Source organism: Aotus nancymaae, unplaced genomic scaffold, assembly GCF_030222135.1.
Source record: "Aotus nancymaae isolate 86718 unplaced genomic scaffold, 86718_ANA_hifiasm-v0.15.2.pri h1tg000092l, whole genome shotgun sequence".
Lineage (NCBI taxonomy): Eukaryota > Metazoa > Chordata > Mammalia > Primates > Aotidae > Aotus > Aotus nancymaae.
In genome coordinates this window covers 5,576,512-5,599,519 of record NW_026988507.1, presented here as the reverse complement: position 1 = coordinate 5,599,519, position 23,008 = coordinate 5,576,512, and the positions used below count along the sequence as shown (strand labels likewise).

The 23,008-nt window shown below is 35.6% G+C and overlaps 1 protein-coding gene across 5 annotated transcripts in view; it reads right to left on the bottom strand.

Annotated features, from left to right (window-relative positions):
- NELL2 (neural EGFL like 2) overlaps positions 1 to 23,008 on the bottom strand; it is a 428,916-nt gene that overhangs the window by 8,163 nt on the left and 397,745 nt on the right. For all 5 annotated transcript variants that reach the window (XM_064369806.1, XM_064369807.1, XM_064369805.1 and 2 more), the window contains exons 17-20: positions 19,409 to 19,549; positions 10,470 to 10,663; positions 9,195 to 9,371; positions 7,462 to 7,686 (exon numbers count right to left, since the gene is read on the bottom strand). In XM_064369806.1, coding sequence (XP_064225876.1) covers positions 7,462 to 7,686; positions 9,195 to 9,371; positions 10,470 to 10,663; positions 19,409 to 19,549 — 737 coding nt within the window. The remainder of the gene's footprint in view (positions 1 to 7,461; positions 7,687 to 9,194; positions 9,372 to 10,469; positions 10,664 to 19,408; positions 19,550 to 23,008) is intronic.

Below are 23,008 nucleotides of genomic sequence, written 5' to 3'. Positions count from 1 at the left end.
TAATAATATACAATCTTCTAATACCTATTTAGAATACATTATGAGTATAACACATCATATAATTGCATTGTATACAAAGTTACTGGAATTTATTTAACTGTTCTATTGTTGGATATTTTAGATTCTTCTTTAAATCTGTGTGACAATGTTGAGATGAATATTGGCATGCATATAGCTTGCTTTACACTTTAGATTATTTCTTTAGGTTAGATTCTCAGACCTGGGATTAAAGAGAAAAATATATGTGTGTGTGTGTGGGGGGGTGTGGAGATTGTATATGTTGCATTGTGTATTTTTTAATGATACTAACAGTGCACAAAAATAATCATTCTAGTATATCTCTGTCAGCATTAGAAATTATTATGGGGAACTTTTTTACTATAGTATGTGAAAATAGTTATTATTTTAGTTTACAATTAAGGTTCAATTATTTAAAGGCTGAATGATTTCCCCTTTTATTTTAGTAGGTATACTTTTTTAGTGAATTGTTTATTCACCTTTTGTAGTTTTATTTATGGGGAAATAATTGCTTTTTTAAAAAGTTTTAGAAGCAAGGTCTTACTTTGTCACCCAAGCCGGAGGGCAGTGGCATGATCATGGCTGACTGCAGCCTTGAACGCCTAGGCTCAAGTGGGCCTTCTGAGCAGTTGGGATTATAGGTATGAGCCACTACACCCAGCAGTAAGTGCTTTTCTTATTAATGTTTATGTTTTTACTCTGACAAAGAAACCAAATCTGCTAAAGCTATTTTTCTAGTCTGTAGTTGTGACTCTTTTTTTTTTTTTTTTTTGCTAATTTTATGTATCTATAGAAGTAGTAATCTTTTCTTTTCTTTTCTTTTTTTTAAAGATGTGTCATTCATTTATTGTAAATCTTATATTGATAGATAATACCAGAAGATTTCAGCATAGCAGATAAAATACAGCAAATCCTAACCAGCACACGTTTTAGTGACAAATGGCCTGTTCCATGAACATAGATGACTATAATTACATTTTTGTTTTCCTAAATGTTTACATTTCTTGACTGTGTCACCTTCAGATTAGAGATTTTAAAGGTTTTTAAGCGGTATAAGGTGCTACTTGGGAGAGTTACTGCATAGCACTTCCATGGCATGGAATAGTATTTGGTGTAGAAGATGGAGACTAGTTAGCTGCAGCAGAATGAACATTTTCTTTAAGAACTAATCTTTTCTTTGAGGTATATTTTATTGCTGAAAAACGTAAAAAGTTATCTCCCTTCTAGAATTTTGATGTGTCATTATATTTCCTTCATTTTGATTCATTTTAATATTTAACACTTTTTCCATGTGAAATTTGTTTTGATATGTAACATAATAACTGTATGTTATTTCCCTCAAATTGTTATCCAGTCATTCCATTATTTGTGAATTAACGATTTTTTCCTCCATTGATTTGCAGTCTTTCTGATCATATATTAAAAGTTTTATTATAATATTGTTCATTTCTAAGTATTTTTTTTCATAGATTTACTCATCTATTCTAATGTTAGAACAGAGGTCCACTGGCACAACTTCAAGTTTGTAGCTTTTGGTAGATAAGGGCAAGATTTAAGAAGTGAGGTACTTGATCATTTTATAAAACTCTGATTTTTTTTCCATATCTCAATAATTGTAGCATTATATCTAGAGTCCCCCTAGGAGTTAAAGCAGCTCCCTGGTTTCTGATTTTCAGTTTCCTGCTCAGTGATTGTCTATTAAAGGAAAGGACTCCCTAATCCCTTCTTCCTCCTTATTTCTCAATTGGATACATCCCTCTTTGTTGTTTGAAGCTCAAAGTGTTCTAAGCAAAGGGTGCTTCTCTAGAAGATTTAGAAAAGGAGATCTTCTGAATTCATCTTTGATTCAAGAGTTTAACCTTTGAGTGGAGAAAGCTTTTTTTCTTTAACCTATGCAAATTAAATTTGAAGACACTTTTAAAAAGAGAAGAGAAAAATCTTACCCTCTTCTACCCAACTAACTCATAATTCTTAGATCTCATTTACTGAGGAGTTACTCCTCAGCCAACATTTACTGAGTGCTTACTATAATGTGTTGAGCATGGTATGAAACTTTTTGAGTGGATCATGTCACTTAATTCTTATAGTAAACCTCTCAAATAGACACTATCACAATTCTCAAGTAGGTACTATTATTTTTTCCATTTATAAGGAGAGCGAATTGAGCTACAGACAGATTAACAAATGTCCCCTGAAGTCATATAGTTAGTGAGGTTGACAGGCTTTGAATCCTGACAGCCTGATTCCAGAGACTACATTCTTGACCACTAGACTAGGTCTGTCCAAGAAAACATTTTGTGATGACAGAACTATGTTTTCGGTGTGTGTGATATAGCTTGGATATTTGTCTGCACCCAAATCTCTCCTTGAATTGTAATCCCTAATCCTAGAGGTGGGGTCTGGTGGGAGGTGTATAGATCAAAACTGCAGATTTCTCTTGAATGACTCAGCAGAATCCCCTAGGTGCTGTTCTCACCATAGTGAGTGAGTTCTCATGAGATGTGGTCATTTAAAAGGCCTTTGACAAAATTCAACAGCCCGTTATGCTAAAAACCCTCAATAAACTAGGTATCAATGGAACATATCACAAAATAATAAAAGCTATTTACAACAAACCCACAGCCCATATCATACTGAACAGGCAAAAACTGGAAGCACACCCTTTGAAATCTGGCACAAGACAAGGATGCCCTCTCACACCACTCCTATTCAATATAGTATTGGAAGTTCTAGCCAGAGCAATCAGGCAAGAAAAAGATAAAAAGCGTATTCAATTAGGAAAAGAGGAAGCCAAATTGTCTCTATTTGCAGATGACACAATTGTATATTTAGAAGACCCCATTATCTCAGCCCAAAATCTCCTGAAACTGATAAGCAACTTCAGCAAAGTCTCAGGATACAAAATCAATGTGCAGAAATCACAAGCATTTCTATACACCAATAACAGACAAACAGAGAGCCAAATCAAAAGTGAACTCCCATTCACAATTGCTACAAAGAGAATAAAATACCTAGGAATACAACTAACAAAGGATGTAAATGACCTCTTCAAGGAGCACTACAAACCACTGCTCAATGAAATAAGAGAGGACACAAACAGATGAAAAAACACATGCTCACGGTTGGGAAGAATCAATAATGTGAAAATGGCCATACTACCCAAAGTAATTTATAGATTCAATGCTATCCTCATTAAGCTACCTATGATCCTCTTCACAGAACTGGAAAAAAATACTTCAACCTGCATATGGAAACAAAAGAGAGACCAAATAGACAAAACGATCCTAAGCAAAAAGAACAAAGCTGGAGGCATCATGCTGCCTGACTTCAAACTATACGACAAGGCTACAGTAATCAAAACAGCATGGTACTGGTACCAAAACAGAGACATAGACCAATGGAACAGAACAAAGGCCTCAGAAGCAACACCACACATGTACAATCATCTGATTTTTGACAAACCTGAGAAAAATAAGCAATGGGGAAAGGATTCCCTGTTCAATAAATGGTGTGGGGAAAACTGGCTAGCAGAGTGCAGAAAGCAGAAACTGGACCCCTTCCTGACACTTTAAACTAAAATTAACTCCAGATGGATTAAAGATCTAAACATAAGACCTGACACCATAAAAACCCCAGAAGAGAACCTAGGCAAAACCATTCAGGGCATAGGCATAGGCAAGGACTTCATCGCTAAAACACCAAAAGCATTGGCAACAAAAGCCAAAATAGACAAATGGGATCTAATTAAACTCCAGAGCTTCTGCACAGCAAAAGAAACAATTGTTAGAGTGAACCGGCAACCAATAGAATGGGAAAAAACTTTTGCAATCTTCCCATCTGGCAAAGGGCTAAATCCAGAATCCACAAAGAACTAAAACAGATTTACAAGAAAAACAAACAAGCCCATTCAAAAGTAGGTGAAGGATATAAACAGACACTTTACAAAAGAAGACATCTATGAGGCCAACAAACATATGAAAAATACTCATAATCACTGGTCATTAGAGAAATGCAAATCAAAACCACATTGAGATACCATCTCATGCCAGTTAGAATGGCGATCATTACAAAATCTGGAGACAACAGATGCTGGAGAAGATGTGGAGAAACAAACACTTTTACACTGTTGGTGGGAGTGTAAGCTAGTTCAACCATTGTGGAAGACAGTGTGGCGATTCCTCAAGGACCCAGAACAGAAATTCCATTTGACCCAGCAATCCCATTACTGGGTATATATCCAAAGGATTATAAATCATTCTATTATAAAGACACACGGACATGTATGTTCATTGCAGCACTATTTACAATAGCAAAGACCTGGAACCAACCCAAATGTCCATCAGTGTTAGACTGGATAAAGAAAATGTGGCACATATATACCATGGAATACTATGCAGCCATAAAAAATGATGATTTCGTGTCCTTCATAGGGACATGGATGAATCTGGAAACCATCATTCTCAGCAAACTGACACAAGAACAGAAAACCAAACACCGCATGTTCTCACTCATAGGCAGGTGTTGAACAATGAGAACATGCGGACACAGGGAGGGGAGCATCACACACTGTGGTCAGTTGCGGGGGCTAGGGGAGGGACAGCAGGGGGTGGGGAGATATACCAGATATAGGTGATGGGGGGATGAAGGCCGCAAACCACCTTGCCATGTATATACCTATGCAACAATCCTGCATGATCTGCGCATGTATCCCAGAACATGAAATTTGACATTGAAATTGACAATATCACTAAGATTAGCAGATATCAGCTCGGCCAATTCTTCAATATATTTACTCTCCTGCTGCCGTCTCCGCTTTTCACCACTGCAAATAAGACCTTGTCCTGGAGTATCGCATGGCAATTTTCGTTTTCGTGAATCAGTGGCCAGTGGATCCAAGTTTTCTCCTAATCCACTCATCTTGAATATACATCAGCAACTGGTTAACCAGTCAAAAGATGCTCAAGCAGTTAATTTTTATTCGTCTCTGAGTCTACCGTCCAGCAAGTATTTGATCCTCCCGCCGCCATTTTCCTCGCAGCTCAGCTTTAAATCGGAAACTCGCCGCTCAGCCTGCAGCCGCCGCCGCAGTATATATATATATATAATGTGTGGCACCTCTCCAGCAACTCTCTCTTGTTCCCAATCCTGCCATGTGAATTGCCTGTTCTTGCTTTGCCTTCCAAAAAGCTTCCTGAAGCCTCCCCCAAAACAGACAATGGCAGTGTTTCCTATACAGTCTACAGAACTGTGAGCCAATTAAACCCCTTTTCTTTGTAAATTACCTAGTCTCAAGTATTTCTTTATAGCAATGCAAGAATGGCCTAACACAGTGTGCTATGTAATGTGACAGCCAGTAACCACATGTGGCTACTGTGCAACTGAAATGTGGCTAGTATAACTAAGAAATTACATTTTTCAAATTATTTAATTTTAATTAATTAAAATTTAAATAGCCACATGTGGCTACTGACTAGCATATTGAAAAACAGAGCACCAGATAATAAGCTGATAGAGAATAATTTCCAGGGATGACTGTGTCTGGTTTTGCTTATCATTACACCCCTGGTACCAGCACAATGCCCCACACAGTGTGTATTTATCAATTAAAAACAAATAACTCAGAGGGGAGTAGAATGGAGAGGCAATAAATAAAACAGTGCTTTCAAAGCACTAAATTGTGAAGAATGCTTACCTCTAATGCAATGCCTGAAAGCTGTTTTGCCTAAACTTTATTTTTTAAATAACACAAAGTAAATGTGATAAAAATGAGTATTTGAGATAAATCTTACAAAACTCAGCATATTTTTATGACATATTTAATAATAAGAGATAAAGGAATTGGTATCTAATAATAACTTCTAAGAATCAGAACTTATCTGACAGGAAGAAATGACTTTAATATCATAATACACTCTCTAGAATATATTCCTACCAAGAGCTTAGAAATTATAGTAGCTGTTTATAAGGCAGCAAATGACAAGCTCATTCAAACTCTTTACCCCAGAAAACAGTTTGAGTTGTTTTCCTGCCCATTACGATATGCATTTTTCTTACTGGAAATATCTGTCTGTGCTATATTTCATTTTTATCCATCACTCAATATATATTTTTGTCACTATAGCTCAGAACAATAATCTCACAGAAAGATTAAGGGTATGTAAAAGGATTCAACTCTATTTGGTAATTAAATGTCAGAAAGTATTTCCCTGTTAGTCATTAGTGCTAACTTTTGAGATATGCACTATTAAGTATACACATGTAAAATGTAAATTAAAGGAACATTGCATATACATTATTAGTAACTTTTAGTAATAGTAACTTTTAAATTTGCTAATGCATTTCATAAAACAGCAGTAAATGTTCACTCAGAAAGCTTTGCTTGATTGACAAATTGCATTGATTGAAAGAACTAGAAATTTGAGCTTGAAATAGATAAAAATGGTGTCTCAAAGCTTAAAGCATTTTATATTTCTTTGTCCTGTTACTTCAAACCACTCTGGTTAGAATTTGTAGTAAGTGAATCTGAATTTAAAATTGCTCTGTAGGAAAAAAAATTACAAAATGGAAATGCTTACTTAAAAAAACAGAGCAGTTATAGATATCTGGCTATGTTATGCTAAGAAAAATCTGACACGTCTGCTATTTAGTTGTTATTGTTAAGCCTTCAGGTTAATCATTTATTTTTAGTGTTGATTCTAAAATTATGACTATGAAGCATAATGGCTACAAAATTAAATTTTTTTTAGAAATAATAATCAAATTAGAATGCTTCCAAAATTGTCACTAATCTACAAACTCTACATGCTCTGCTTACATTCATTGTTTTGTGCTCTTACTGAAGCAAAAGGCACAGGGCTCTATTTTCCTATGAGAATAAGGACAAAGGCTTTGTAATGGTTTTTCTCCAACTGTATGAACAAAATACGGTAAAAAAACAGATCTTAAAATTTTCCGACTCAATGTAACTGACCACAACAAACCAAGAAATATGCCCGTCTTTGCCACACCGATTTCCACTTTGGAAAATGTAATAAGTCTACTTTGCTTATGTATCTTACGGATCTCATAAAAGAACCAGATAAAATCAGTAAAACAATATTGTCTCCTTTCATGAAAGAACCATGTGGTTTGTTGTTTCAGCTTTTTTAAAAGATGTGTACAGTTAGACACTTAGGACAATTTAAGTAGCTTGCTTCTATTCTGATGACATAAATAACAGATCATTCTGGTTTCAGTCCATGCACTCTCCTTGAATATACATCAGAGGGAGGCACATGACAGCCTTGGAACTAATAGAGCTGAATGGCATTCCCCCAATCTATGTCTGAAAACTAAACAGAAAAAGAAAAAAACCTTCCCATTGTCCAGGCTGAGCACGTTAATATCTATGAGCCCTGGGTGCAGCTGGCAAAGTGCTCACTATTTAAATTTAATGGAGTTTACCTTGCACTGGCACAGAGTACACTCAGTGCCATGTTTGATCCAAGAGGACCCAGTGAAGCGAACCACATTCATCTCATCCAGGCAAGTCTTGGTGATGTCATTGCGGATGGTGTCAGCCTGGCAAGGGTCTGTGACACAGCGTGGGCAGCACTCATTCTCTGGGAGAATGCTGAATTCACATTCCACATCTGGGCAAGGCAGGGGCCAACAATCAACTTCCCCTTGCTATAAGGAAAACAGATGTGCAAGGGCAGAGGGAGAGGGAGGTGGAAATGGAGGGAGGCCGGGAAAAAGCAGATGAGCACAGTGTTTACTGGATACTCAATTTATTTGATTGATACTTAAACTTAGATCTACAAAGCCTATGTATCTTTCAGGGAATCTATTGATACAAAAGCCCTATTAGAATGATGAGGTCTGTATTGCAGCTTGATTTTGAAACAATCTTCAAGGTTTAAATAACACCAATAAAACAAAAGCAAAAATCACTTATCTTAAAACAATAAAATACGCATGCCCCTATCTTTCCCATGACAAAGGAGAGTTATCTAACACAAAGGAGGTTGTTATTTAACTTTTTGCTCATGTGATGCCTTTTTTATTCTTTTGATATTTTTTCTAACCTGTTATTTATTCCTTTATGAATAAAACATTTACAAGAAAATAAACTAAAATAAATATGAAGGGAATATGATGGTTTTTCTTTGTTCATTTATACATTTCAGTGTAGAGTCTTTGAAAAAAAACACCCTAGGAATTGATTTCAATCCTTTTTAATTCCACACAGGAGTATTGTGTGAATTGGATCTTTTTAAAATGTAGTTCCCACCTGTTTCCATTTTCTTCATAATTCTGAATCTCATGGTTTGGGAGATGAAAGCGGCCTTCAGGCACAGAAACTGACCTTGCTCTTTCCATTGATTTTTGGGTTGAAAGTACAAAAAGGAAGGAACAAAAAAGCTCTGCCTTAAAAATAACCTCACACAAATAGAAAGAAACTGGCCATAACTTTAAAAGTAGTATCTTCTGTGAAAGTTTCTGCTACAAAGACGCATAGACCAATTTTCCTTTTCATTTACATCACTAGAAAGAAGCAAGAAATTCGTTCAACTGAAAAAAGACTTCATCAAATCACTACTTTCTTCTTACTTATTGTTTCTAGTAAAAGTTTCATGAATATATAGAGAAATTCAATTCTAACATATATTTATTGCACATCCATATTATGTGCAAAACAAGGTGCCCACCAGAAGCATTGCAAATAACAATTGCTGAAGGAAATAAACGGTTTTGGTTGGAGGGGGGTTGCTTTGCTTTTTAAGTCTAAGCATAACTGACAGAAATAGGTTAACAAAAGTTCTACTTGGATAAATAATTTTTTTTTTCAAGAATGTCATTGTTCTATCAATAATTGTCTTTAAGTTAGCCTAAACTGGATAGGAATGGGGAAGCTAGGAGAGTTTTTTCTTCTTTTGAGCTATAGAGATACTCCTGAAAGAGACATTACTGTTAGTGAAAGACCATTCAACACCTTATACCACATCTACCTCAGAATATTCCTTCTTGGGTTGTGATTGTGTAACTATCACCTCATCATCCTAACCAGGCTCACTTTTTGTAACTGTCAATACTGTGGGCTGGTGCTAGGTATTGGCAGATGGGGAGGGCAAGGTCGCTTCCCTATTTAGATGCTGGCCCTAAATTTTCTTTCCACTTCATGTAGCTAAATTTACCAAGCAGCGGCACTGTTGACAATTCTGGACCCAGGTGTCACCACTGTTGTACAAGGTTTCCCCATTTTGATGGAGGCACTGACTACTAAGCCTTGGATCACATTCAGGGCAGCAAAAAAGATCAACTGTGGGATTCTCACAGTCACAGACCATCCGTCGACACATAACAAATCCATTCTGCGTGAAAAAGAAAAAAAGTAGTTACCGAAAACCTCCATTGCTCAAAACAATATCATATATATGTATTTCAGATAGTGATATGGAAGTTGAAATAATTCACACTGTTTATTCAATATGATAAATTTTCTTTAAAATTTCATTTTGTAGGTAATATAAAGAAATTATGTAAGCTAGAGGATTTTCAATTTCCTTTTCATATACTACTCTTCAAATGCCCAGAAAATATTTTCAGAAATGACCAGCATACAATGATAACCACTGTATATAAGTCTTCATTTATATATAAGTATATATTTGTATATTAGTATGATAACTTGCATACTAACTAAATTTTGTTTTGTTTGAGGGCATGTGTTTAATATTTCATAGTTAATAAATTATATATTTATTACTAAATTTCTGGAGTATTTAAAACGTATGTTTTTGTATAAACTGTTATCAATTTCTTTTATGATGGTTGAGTTCTTGGTATATAATATTATTCATTTGAAAATAATTTAAGCTTTTATTATTACTAGGTACATGTAAGAGAATACATATCTAAAACTGAAATATAGATCAAATAAATGTTTTTCAGCCTTGGAACATAGCATGTTCATTCTGACCTAATTTATGCATTCATTCAAACATTAAATTGTGACTAGGAAAAAATTAGCATGGCTAGTAATAAAACTTTATCAACATGTGAATAGATACATACATTGCGGTATATCCATATAATAAAATATTATTCAGCATTAAAAAGAAATGGGTTACAGATATATGTAACAATATGAATGAATCTCAAACACATAATGTTGAGAGAAAGAAGCCAGACACAATAGAGTATATACTGTATAATTCCATTTATATGAGGCTCTGGAAAATACAAATCAATAGGGACTGGATGCAGTTTTTGCCTGGATCTAGGGGTGTGGGACTAATTAGGAAAGAACGTAGGCAACATTTGGGTCAATTAAAATGTTTTTTATATTACTTGTGATGGTAGTTAAGCGGACGTATACATTGTCAAAACTTATCAAACCATATACACACTTAAAAGTTATGCAAATTACAACTGAATAAAACTGATTAAAGTTTTTTATTTATACCAACCTGACATGAGCACACAGAGCACCTGTCATTTTCCAACACCCAAATCTGACCATTGTGCTTAATTTTCCCATCGTGAATGCAGTCCCCTGTGCAATTCTTTCCATGAGGACATCGACAATCATATCCGCCATCCAAATTGAAGCAAATGGTATCATTGGCACAGCTGTGCCTCCCGGTCCCACACTCATCAATATCTATAGACAAGACAAAACAGCAAGCAATGTTCTTAGAATATGTGCAGGTTCAAATACCTGCAACCAGGACAGTTGTCTCCTGACATAAAGTATTCAACTGTAAATTAATTTTAATCTTACTGGCTTGCATTTGTGATTAAATGTTGACTAAAGCAATGTTAATGATCTGGGATTTCACAGGAAAATATTATCGGGTTTGATTTAAAAAAATTGTGTGACCTTCGCTAGAATTTCAACTTTTATTTCTCTGTAAATACCATTAGGCTTTATGAAACATTTATATTTTTAAGAGTAAGAATGTGACTCAATTTACCAAACAAAAACAGTTTAGTAGTGTGAATTCTAAAAGTGCCTGTGATGTTTTAATGGGGATATCATTCCCAGTATTAAACTGGTGATTATAGGAAAATCCCTTCTTAGTGGGAGACGAAATGTCACGAGATCCCTGCAGCATTTTATGCAATATCTAACCTCATTCTCACAGCTGCACTTTCCCCACTCCATGAAGTTCTTTCCATTGTTCTGCCTAGGTTATCTTCCCTTGCATTCCAGGTATTTTCATACTGTCCTTAGACCTTGCCTTTCAACCACAGAAGGGCAAATAATCATCAGCAATTACCATCTCTCTCACAAAGAATCCACTACTTCTTAACTTTTCCATTTCAGATTATCATTTTGTCCCCTGCCTGACTCAATTGGCAACTGCCCATATTTCACCTGGCCTCACCTATTTCATGACTGTCACAGCTTAAAGCATTTTCATACAGATGAAAAGCAAACATATCTTGACCCACAGATCAGGTCCATAAGAGGAGATGGGATTCATTTTTATTTACCCCCATAATTTAAAGGTCACAAGCCAAAATACATTTCAGAGATGGGGTATGAGTGGCAATAAGCAGTTATTTCCCATTTCATCAGTTTCCTCTGAGTAAAGGTCAAGAAAGAAAGAATTAAATCATGGCAGAAGTGGGTTAGAGACAAGACGGAACATATAGCTTTTAACTAGGGTGCTGCATACTGATTCTCTTAGAAGATTTTAAAAATAAAGCTTAGGAAATATCTTTATCAAATGATTTGACTTCCACATTAACTGAAGACTTGGACTAGTTAAGATAATATCTTGGCAATTTTAAACTTCTTATATACTTAAATTCTGCCACATATGTATTCCTGAAAATAAGCCACAGGACATATTTTCTCTCTATTTACTTTGATTTTTATTAGTTCCCAGTTTGACAAAACTAATGAATTAGGTCAATAGCTGAAAATGTAATTACAGAGCTTTATTAAGCTCGATTTGTCAAGGATAATACTACTTATTATTGCAGACTATGATCAGAAAGAAAACTATTAGCCAGCATGAGAATATATTTTTAAAAAATTAAGTACTATGGTCAATGTGTATTTTTTCAGATCAGAGAAAATTTTCTTTGTAATAAAAATTTAATTTTATTAGTTAGTTTTATATTTTGTCTATTCAGAATAACATGGTACATTTGATGAGCTGATCCTATTAAATATTTCTAGAATTAAGAATTATAATTAGCCAGAAAAACATAAAAAATCCATAGTTATTTGGTCTCTTTGACAACAAGCTCTACAGACACCCTTACTACGTAGCCTTTTTACTGTCTACTATGAGGACATTATTCCAAGAATGACAAGGGCTGAATTTCTGCAATCATTTTATATTGCTTGACACTTTAAAATAAAAGCTGTGCTATCAGATAATGCTTATTTTCCTTATAGGCAGAAAGATTCTATGGGGTTGCTGCAAGAGACACAGAAGAGATGTCCAGGCACAAGAAGAATATGTATACTTAAATAAAGCACGTCGATAATAAAGAAATAGAGTAAAAAGTTGCAGATAACAATGCTTGGCTTGTACTTGTTATACCTGGAAAAATGTGTAGGCAGATGCATCATAATGGACTAATTACGACCTCTTGATATCCAAGGAGTTTGAGTTAGTTTGAACTCAGTTTGCCCTTTCTGCTTATTATTTACACTGGCTCTGACAATGCAGAAACTTTTCCCAATTAATTGGTGGTACAGAATTTTGGAATCTACTCTTACACATGGTTTGGTTATAACAGGATTCCCAAATTAAATATCTAAACAAGGTGTGTATTCTGCTTTGAAAAATCTAGCATGGTATATACAAATTCCAACTTTAAAAATATTGATAACTCCTTTAGTGGGTGATTATCGAAGAAATAATGTGCTAAATCCATTGGTCAAGTGTCAATTCTCATGTAACTTGGTCAAACAGAGCATTTGACACAACTTACTCCCTCTCCTTGATAAATTTTCCCTACTTGCTTCCTATCACACTGGTATCTCTTTCTGAATCTTTCTTCTGTCTATACATTTTCTAAGTATGGAAATTATACTATTATTAATATTTAGCCATGCAAAGAGTAGCTAAAGAGTGGTCTAGAGTGTTTTTGAGGCAAGAATGTGCTTGAAGGCCCAACGTTTAGAGCTATCAAGATGTGTTGGGGAAACAGAAATGCTGGTATGACTGGAATGTCCAGTGAGACAGCAGAGTAGGCAGCATGTAGCTGAGGAGGTACTCAGGGCCTAGGTAAAGGTCATGTTAAGAAATTTGAACTTTTTCATAAAGGCAATAAAATGTCATTTTAGAGAAATGCGAAAAACAATCACAATCTGATTTTCACTCTAGACAGGTTCGTTTGGCTTCATTTTGGAAAAGAGATTTGAATGGATTAGAATTTGGAGCCAGGAGACCAGTCAATAGACTGTTTCCATAGTCCAGGCAAAAGATGATCATACAATAAAAGCAGGGTCTCGTAGTGGTTGGTATGCGCCAGACTCTGAGTACGTTCATATAATGATTTATTTAATCTTCTCAACAATCCTCGAAGATATAATTATTATTCTCATTTTATAAATCAGGAAATCAAGACATAATACTCTTACATAACTTGCCCAAGGTGACACAGTCACACAGCCAGTAGGCCCAGATGGGAACGGAAGCAGTCAGGCTCTAAGGCTATGCTCTTAAGTACCATCCTACACTGAGTTATAACAGTGGGGATGCATAGGAAGAGACAACAAAGAGAATCAACACAATATAGTGATTTGTTGGATTTGAAGACATGATTTGTTGGCTTTGAAGATTAGAAAAAAAGAGAAATCAAGAATAATGTTTAGATTTCTGGTTTGAAAAATATGGTTGATGCTATTTGTGGAAGGAAGAACAACATTTTGCTGGGGAGCAGAAAGGTGGCAGGGATGAAGGCAAACGTGTTCAGTTTAGGACTGGTTAAATTGCACTTCCTCTGGGCTTCTGAGCCAAGCTTTTCAGCAAGTAGTCGGATATGTGTGTCTGGGGCTCAGAAAATAGGCTTGGGCCAAAATGTGGATTTAATGTAGATAACTTTCATCATTCCCTTTCTTAAAAAAAGTCCTTCATACACAAGTTCAAGCTTCGTAGTAATGTATTTAGAGCCACTTCTTGTTTGCACTAATTTTCCATATCTCGACTTGGCAATAATCTCATTATAATTATGAAAGTCCTAAAGCAAATACTAGGTACTCTGAGAAGCTTTCGTTGATGCTAAAGAGAAAATAATTTCTCTTTGTTCCTTCACAGCATGGCATTTATATCTTTTTTCACAAAATCGAATGCTTTTCTCAATCACAGCATTAGGCTTGAACAGAATATTTAAAATACTATTATATAAATTTCATTTTTTGATATCAAAAGTTCAAAAAACTTTACCAAACTTAAAGATTGTCCAGAAATTAAAGCAATAATGGGAAACGTGGGCATAAAAATGAGATATTTATATGAAAAAAAGATACTGAACTATATCCTAAAGAGAGACAAAATTTTAGGCACAGTGGAAATGGGGCATGGATAAGGAAAATGGGACTCTGGCCTGTTACCTCAGGATGAGATGTCTAAACCTCTGAGATAAATGGATAAGCAAAACAGCAAACAGTTTGTATGAATGCAGCTTATAAACATATATGTTGTAGATCACACAACTGTAGCTTAAAAAGTAGTGACACAGTGATTTATTCCTGCCTTCAAGTATGAGTCTTACACTTCAGAGTAATTGTAAAGCTCCCACTGGGGATTTGTCTCTTTTTTTTCCCCAGCAACAGAAAAATAGTACCTTCTGGGATATAATCATATTCTTAAAATGGAATCCTTCTAAATACTAATATTACAATTCTACAAATCACGAAAATTACAGTAAATGGAGAGTTGTTTAGAAGTATTTTTTTTTTAAATCTTTTTTAAAACATATAACTTAGATGGGTTCTTTCAAAAGAACCCTTCAGAGCATGTTGTCCTCTGACACAGTAGCAGGTTTTTCTGATAATCTTTATAAATTTTATTGTTAGATAATGGTAGAATCATCTTTCCAGAATAGTGTTTTTTGTTTGTTTGTTTGTTTAAATAAGGTTTTTCACTGCTCTTACATTTGTGGGTTTCCTTGAAAAGCCTTTTCTATGCAGGTGAATACTCTGCTGTTTTCATTATTTATAATGTGTTATTTTGATGTTTAATTTAATTATCCTTGTTACGTTCTGGGCTGAATACTTGTTCAATGTATTAATTATATTTTATCCTGATCATTACTATATATCTACTTTTAACTATAATATATGTATGTATATATTCACTATATGTCATACTAATATCTACATTCTAACATAGATTATTTGCCTAATGCATTTCTAATTAAGAGATTAGCTATCCATTATTTATCTCAATCTTTTCACTGGACAAATAAATGTATCATCTACTATGTGCCAGATGCTGTTCTAGGCATTGGAGATACGGTAGCTGACAAGAAAACACAAACTATGACCTTTGAAGCTTACATTCTAAAGCAGATAATAAGCAAGCAAACACATAAATATATACTACAATTTCAGGTGAATTTATAATTTCTATCAAGAAACGTGAAGCAGGTTAAGTGAATAGAGTGTCAGAGGTAGGAGACTATTTTAAATTGGCAGTCCAAGAGAAACCATTTGAAAAGAAATTTGAATTAAATGAAAGAAGAACCATGCGAAGATCTAGGGGAAGGACATTCCACATAAAGGCACAGTACATGCAAAGAAATCTGTTTCATATATTTGAGAAATGGTAAGAAAGCCAAGCATGCATAGCATGTGAGCCCTTGTCAACCATAGTCAGCGTTTTCATATTGCTTTGGGAGAGGTGGAGAGGCTCCAGGAGTGTGAACAGAGGAGTAACACGATCTAACTTCAGTTTTAGAAGGATCGCTCTGAGTGATATAGAAAAAAGACTAGCGGTGTCGGGTGTGGAGGTAGGAAGACCAGTTTGGAGGCTGCTATAGTGGTTCAGGCAAAAGGCAGTAACAGCTTAGATGAAGATGTTAACAACAGAGGTGGTGAGAGAGTTCAAACTGGGAATATATTTTGAAAGTTGAAACTGTGAGATTTGTTAATGTATGGAATGTGAGGTATGAGGAAAAGAAGAAAAGAAACAATGACTCTGAGATGTAGCTCTGGGCACCTATGTTTAGGGACCTGTAGGACTTACAGAGTAAATTGATAGTTCTGTTTTCACCATATTAGATCTGAGTTGTCTATTAGAAGTCCAAGTTGAGCTACCTAGTAGGCCACTAGATGTAGAATCTGCAGCCAGGGCAGAGGTGTGAATTAGGGATATGCAGATGGCATTTTAAGCCATGAAACTGGTTGATTTAGGGTTTGAGAATGGACAGAAAATACAGACAAGGCCTGAGCCCTGGGGCATTTGAGAGAGTGAAAGAAAAGGCCTGTAGGAGAAAGGAGAAAAACCAGAAGAGAGTGGTATCCCTGAAGCAAGTGAAGAAAATTGTGTTTGCAGAGAAAGGAATGATCAACTGAATCAAATGCCTGAATGGTCGATCAAGCAGATAGTAATTGAGCAGTTAATTTGGAAAAATGGAAATTGTTAATAATCTTGAAAGAAAATTATCAGCTGGAGCAGTGGGACTAAAGTTTCACTGGAAGGAAGAAGACAGAGGTAACAAGTACTGAATATGTTTTCAAGGAATTTTGTTTTAAAGGGGGGCAGAAAACTGGGAGATATGTCTGTTGAGTCAGATGATGTTAAGGGAAGTCACTTTTTGTTTGTTTTCAAAGATGGCTGCTACTCCAGACTCTGAACACTGATGGGAATGATGCAGTAGAAAAAGACTTAGTGATACAGAAGAGAAAGTGAATATTAGGACACAGTCCTTCAATAGGTGAGAGAGGATGAGATGCAAGATACAATGATGGGTTTGACTTTTGATAGGAGCAGGGCCACTTCCTCCAACAAAAGAGGAGGGAGAAAAAGCAGCAGGTAGATAGAAATAAATGAGAAATAAACAAATAATAGAAATAGAAATAAGTAAATGAGCTAGTATGGGTCATGGTGGAAAATGAAGCAGATTTCTTTAGACTATTTCCATGTTCTCCATTAAACAGGCAGGACACTGACAGAGAATGAAGAGAAAAGCAGTATCCAAATTTCTAAAGAGTCTTAAGAAGTTGTGAAATGGCTGTCAATTGGAAAGTTGGAAGGGAACGTAACCAAAGAAATGAAGTATGAATGCTGGACGGTGCTGATGGCCCTTACTAGGTAGCTTCTGAGATGGCTCCAATGATCCCTACCACTGAGTATTCAAGCCCTTGTGTAATCCCCTTCCCTTGAATGTGGGATGGACTTATTGACTTGTTGCTAACAAATACAAACTCTGAAAAGTGATGGAATGTGACATCTGACATGAGGTTATAGAAAGACTATGGCTTCCATATTGGGCATCTGCTCTTGGATTGCTTGCTTTAGAGGAAGCAAGTTCCCACATCTTGAGGAGTGGCCCATGTATTAAGGAAATGAGATCTGCCAATAGCCAGGAGTGGCCCATGTATTAGGGAAATGAGATCTGCCAATAGCCAATGAATGACCCTGGAAACAGATTCCCATTCTCCCCACTACCACCACAGACAAGCCCTGGCCAACAGCTTGACTGTAGTGTTATGAGAGGCCTGAACCAGAGCCACCCGGATAAGCTGTGCACAAATCCCTGACCCACAGAAAGTGTGAGACAATGTTTGCTGTTTTTAGCTGTTAAATTTTGGGAATAATTTGTTAGGCATCAATAGATAACTAATACAACCCACTAGAGATCTGTGATCATAAATTTAAAAGATTGTAAGGTTAGTTACAAATTCAGTGTAAGATAGTCAACAGAGGTATGTGTATTTTTCTACTCACATCCAAATGCACAGAAAAAAGTGTGCAAGGACACTAACCCAAATTAAAAATAGGTAACCCCTAGAGGATGAGTGGAAAGGATGGAGAAAGGGGGGAGGTGAAATCAAGATGCATATTCAGCTTTAATCTGTATACATATTTTTGTATGATTTGCATTATTTATGATCAGCTTATATTCATTCTTTATGTGCATAATTTTTTAAAAATATGATCTCAATTAAATTATATAAAATACAAACAAAGTAGCTTATCAGGGAAGAACAAAATTCCACTGTCTGATCTGTCTTAAAACTACAATCTGTGGTTCCTGGCATTCTTTCCAGGGCTGGAAATGTTCACTCTGGAACACTCAGCAGTGCAAGATAAAGCCCCCAGACCATATTTAAGTGGTGACTGGCAAATGCCAGGTTTTAGCCCCTGGTAAGGCAACAGCATTCCCATTCCTAGGTGGAAAATCTGATGAATACTCTGCTCAAGCTCCAGAGCTTGTCTGCTGCTGGCCAAACAGGCGAGAAGCCTTGGCATCCGTCACCCAAGACTGTATCACTTGCCTGTTTGTGAAAATCCTTTGAGGTACAAGGATAAAAAACATCTTATCATTTAGGTGTCAAGTATCTTTAGGTTGGATTGTCAAAAGCTTTCATTGACTGTGTCATCTTAACCCCATTATCCTTTCAGGCTCTATGGAGGTGTAAATACAAAAGCAGAAAATCATGAGTTCAAGTTTTGTTTTGTTTTCCATTCCTATGCCAAGACTCTGATGGCAAATCCTTTCCGTGCGGGTAGCTTCCCTAGCAATTATTCACTGGGCTCAGTTTGCTCTGTCTACCTGGTTTCCAAAAATCATGCCCCTCCATAAAGCCTACAGAGGAGATTTATCACTATGTTGAAAATAATTCAAAATTAATGGTTTCTAACAGAATATAATCTGAATGAATTTTCTACTTCTCTTAGATTGATAACTTATTGGAAACAGGGACCATAACTCATGTATCCAACATTCAACACTCACTAAACATCTCTTACTTTTCCAGGCAAGTGATACGTTAGGAATAGCCCTGAGTAGCATGCATTGTGTATATTATCCCTGGCCACATCACCATGGTATTTCCTCTATCCCCATCTTCCCTTTGTCTTCCTTTTCTAATGTATTTTTTGCTACCTGTTTTTGGATCAGATGTTCGCATGCTTTCATTTAAAAAAATTTATGTGATATTATATTTTTTTTAATTCTAAAAACACCATTTAACAGTTGCAAGAATCCATGGAGAACTGGGTTAGTGTCACAAACTTTAATTATCTAAAAATAACATTAATTACCATAATTAGCAAGAAAAAGTTTGATTTTAACTTATTTCCAATCACCGTTGTAAACACATAGTAAAAACACTAATAACATTAGCGCAATGTCTTCTATTTATAGTTTATGACATAGTCCTCAAGTTTAAGAGAAGTTCTTAAATTCTAGGTGTTCTCCTTGTACTGACCTTCACATGATTCTCCACTTGGTGAAAACATCCCATTGTCATGGTAGCCATCTCTGCACTCACAGTGGTACCATCCAGGCAGGTTAATGCAGTTAGCACGACTGTCACATTGAACAAAGCCATCAGAGCATTCATCAATGTCTGGCAAAAAAAGAAAAAAGAGGGATTTTATAAAATTATTTCTTTTCTTTTAAAGAAACTGGAGTAATCTGCTACAAGCCTACTAAAATTTTTAATGCCAGCAAATCTTTGAAACAGGGAATATATAAAGTTAAGAAAGTCCACTTGTTTATTAAAAGCTATACAGAAATAATCCAGTGTTATTAGTAACAGCAGAAACATCTAGAAGGCTTCTTTGATGCAAAAGGCATTCAACTGTAGAAAATGAAAGGAATCCATATGTGATGGTCATTACTGCTGCTCACCAAATATTTTTAGTTCTTCTAGACACAAGCTAGAATTATGGTTCTCCAGGCCCTTCAAGTTAGGTGTGGCCATGTGATAGATAAAGTGTCAATTAAGCCAATTAGGGAGTGATAAGTGTCACTTCTATGCAGAGCCTTTAAGATTCAGTATGTGATTCACATATACCCTTCCCCTATCACAATCACTGGCCATTTCCAGAGGCTCTAAAGACCTACCTAAGTTCCTGTGGGAGATGACTTGGGGCACATTCCTTACCTAGCTGGGATGGTCTTACGGTATGAGAAAGAAATCAACCTTAGTTGATACACTACTTAATACACCACTTATCTCCAATATATATGACAACAGTATTCATGCATCAACATGCTTCACATTTTCAAGTACACATATTATTTATGTCACTTTCTACTGTGTTTCACATGTACTACTTCATTCAACCTTTAAAAAAATCTTGCCATGTGGATAATATATGAACATATGGGAAAAAAATGGAGGCAAAAATAAATTAGGGGATTTAACTAAAGTCACCTGAGAGTTCACAGTTGCCTGATGTTCAAGTGTGTGCTCCCTCATAGAAGTAGATCATCCTGGCCCTACTATACAAAGAGAGCTATTGACCTTGAGTCTCGGATATTTCCTCCAGGTGCTTATTACTATTTCCTAATGTTGAGAGCCCTTTATTGTCTTTGGGCTACTGAATCCTAAGAACATCCAACACCATCTAAGTACCTTCCTTTGCTCACAGGAGGAAAAGTAATCCCTGAAGTTGCCTTACAAAGTGTCTCCTTCTCATTAGCTCCTGGTTTTCTGGATCTTTTGGCTTAACTTAGACTCTGCTATATGATCCAGTGGTGCTGAACCACTGCGGCTGCCAAAAATATCCACGTCTCCCAGTCCCATCTTGATAGCCACATGCCATAGCTGAAGGTTCCAATCTGACAAGGCAGGATGGTTCTTTCTTATATGCTTCTGACACCTGAATAATGTTCCCTGCTTCTGTGACCAGGCACAATGACATCCTTCAAACTGAAGGTAAAGCAAGATGCTTTTTAGAGACCTTTCCCCTCCAGACAGTCTACTTAAGATGACAGAATTTACTTCTGTCCTATTTCAGTCTCATCTTCCTCCAAATTCCTGGAAGCATATATTCTTTTCATTTTATTTTAAAATGTCCTCTTTTCAGAACTTCATGTTGAAAGAGATAAATTAATGAATAAATGTATGCTTAAGTAAAAAAAAGATCAGAGAAAGTAGCCATCACTTATTAATTTCTTTTTTTTTAGAAAGAAAGAAAAAAAAGAATGAAGAAGAAGAAGAAAAAGGAAGAGAAAGAGAGAGAGAGAATGGGAGTATTGCTTTCTTGCCCAGGCTACAATGCAATTTAGTAATGGGTATTGAAAACCACTTTTATACCAATAATTATACTTAATGATGTAGACAGGAAGGAATAAGGGAAGAAAATAACAAACAAGCAGCTAACCAATATTTCATTTAAAACTATGAAATGCTATGCGATTACTGAGGAGTGATTTACTTCCAATTATGTAGTCACTTTTGGAATGGGTGTGAGGTGGTAATGTATGTTTTGTGTATTTGAAGTGGAGAGTTCTATAAATGTTTATTAAGTTTACTTGTTCCGGGTCTGAGTTCAAGTCCTGGATGTCCTTGTTAATTTTCTGTCTGGTTGATCTATAGAATCGTTAGTTCTTCTTGTTGCACTGATCCTTTTGCCATTATGCAATGTCCTTCTTTGCCTCTTTCGATCTTTGTTGCTTTAAAGTCTACTTTATCAGAGGCGAGAATTGCATCTCCTGCTTTTTGTTTATTTGTTTATTTTTACTCTCTGTTTGGATGGTAAATCTTCCTCCTTACTTATTTATTTCTTGATAGGTTAAGTGTCCCTTCAGTAAAACAGTATCCAAACCATTCTCTTAGAGTATTAGGTAATAGGCCAAAAAATTAACATTTTATATCACTGTAATATTTTAGCATCATTTCTGAACTATGAATTTTTCTGCCTCTGTGGTGCCTCTTCTTTAGAATCAGTTACTATTGGCAGTAATTCCTACTGTCAAAATAATTGTGAGTAACCAAATCAGCTAACCATTGACTTCCTGACACATAGCTGAGGTGGATTGCTTCCATTTACCAAGGCCTCATAGGTTTTGTGAAATAGTGTATTTGTACTTCAGGGGCTTCCCTAACTGATGAACCTCTGATTATAAATAGGTCCAGAATGCTATGCTCATTTCAGTTTTATATGCTCTTTTCTTCTAACCCAAATGATGCAGAAAATTGATTATGTCATTTCCTAAATGCATGGACAAAAGAAAACAGGTGGAATTTAAGCTTTAGAAGTGAGTTTTATTGGAAGAAAGCCATAAGGGGGTTGGTTAGAGTCATTTGTTTTAGAAGAATTTGGTCATTACGGCAGATGATTTGGAAGTAACTATTAACAGAACTAAGCTTTCTCCACTGAAGCAACCTTCTCATCTATATTTAGCCTTCAATTTAGTCCTTTCTTCCTACCTTGTCATAATTGTCAAGTTATCTCAATTTCTATGGTATAGATATTGTTACTCAACAGTTACTCCTCACTTCATTTCTCTCTTGTCACTCCGTTAGCAGGCCCACTTCTATGCTGCCTCATACCCATTTCTTCTTATTTACATTATGGTAAACTTCCTTGATCTATAAATATACTCCATAAAATGTAATCGAAATCCTATATGTTATATTACTTAGTGTTTTGAAGACTGGGAATACAAGCATGTGCCTGCCCATAATGTATTTTCATATACACTTTGGGCATTATCTTATTTAATTATTACTGTGAGGTAGTATTATAGAAGATGAATAGGTAAATATGGCTGCTCCTCCACTTTTGATGGGGTACCTTCCAATAAACCTACTGCAAGCCAAAAATATCATAAGTTGAAATTGCATTTAATACTCCGAGCAACCTATCACAATTTAAAAACTCATAAATTAAACTATTTTAGGTTAGGGACTATCTGTGTAAGTTTCATGCATTAATTTACATATTCAATATTTATTGAATGCATTTTATGTGCCAAGAACTAAGTGCTGGGAAACAATGATAAACAAGACAGATACAACTTCTGCCCTCAGATAGTTTATCATCTATTTAAATTGTGCTTTAATAAAATTAAA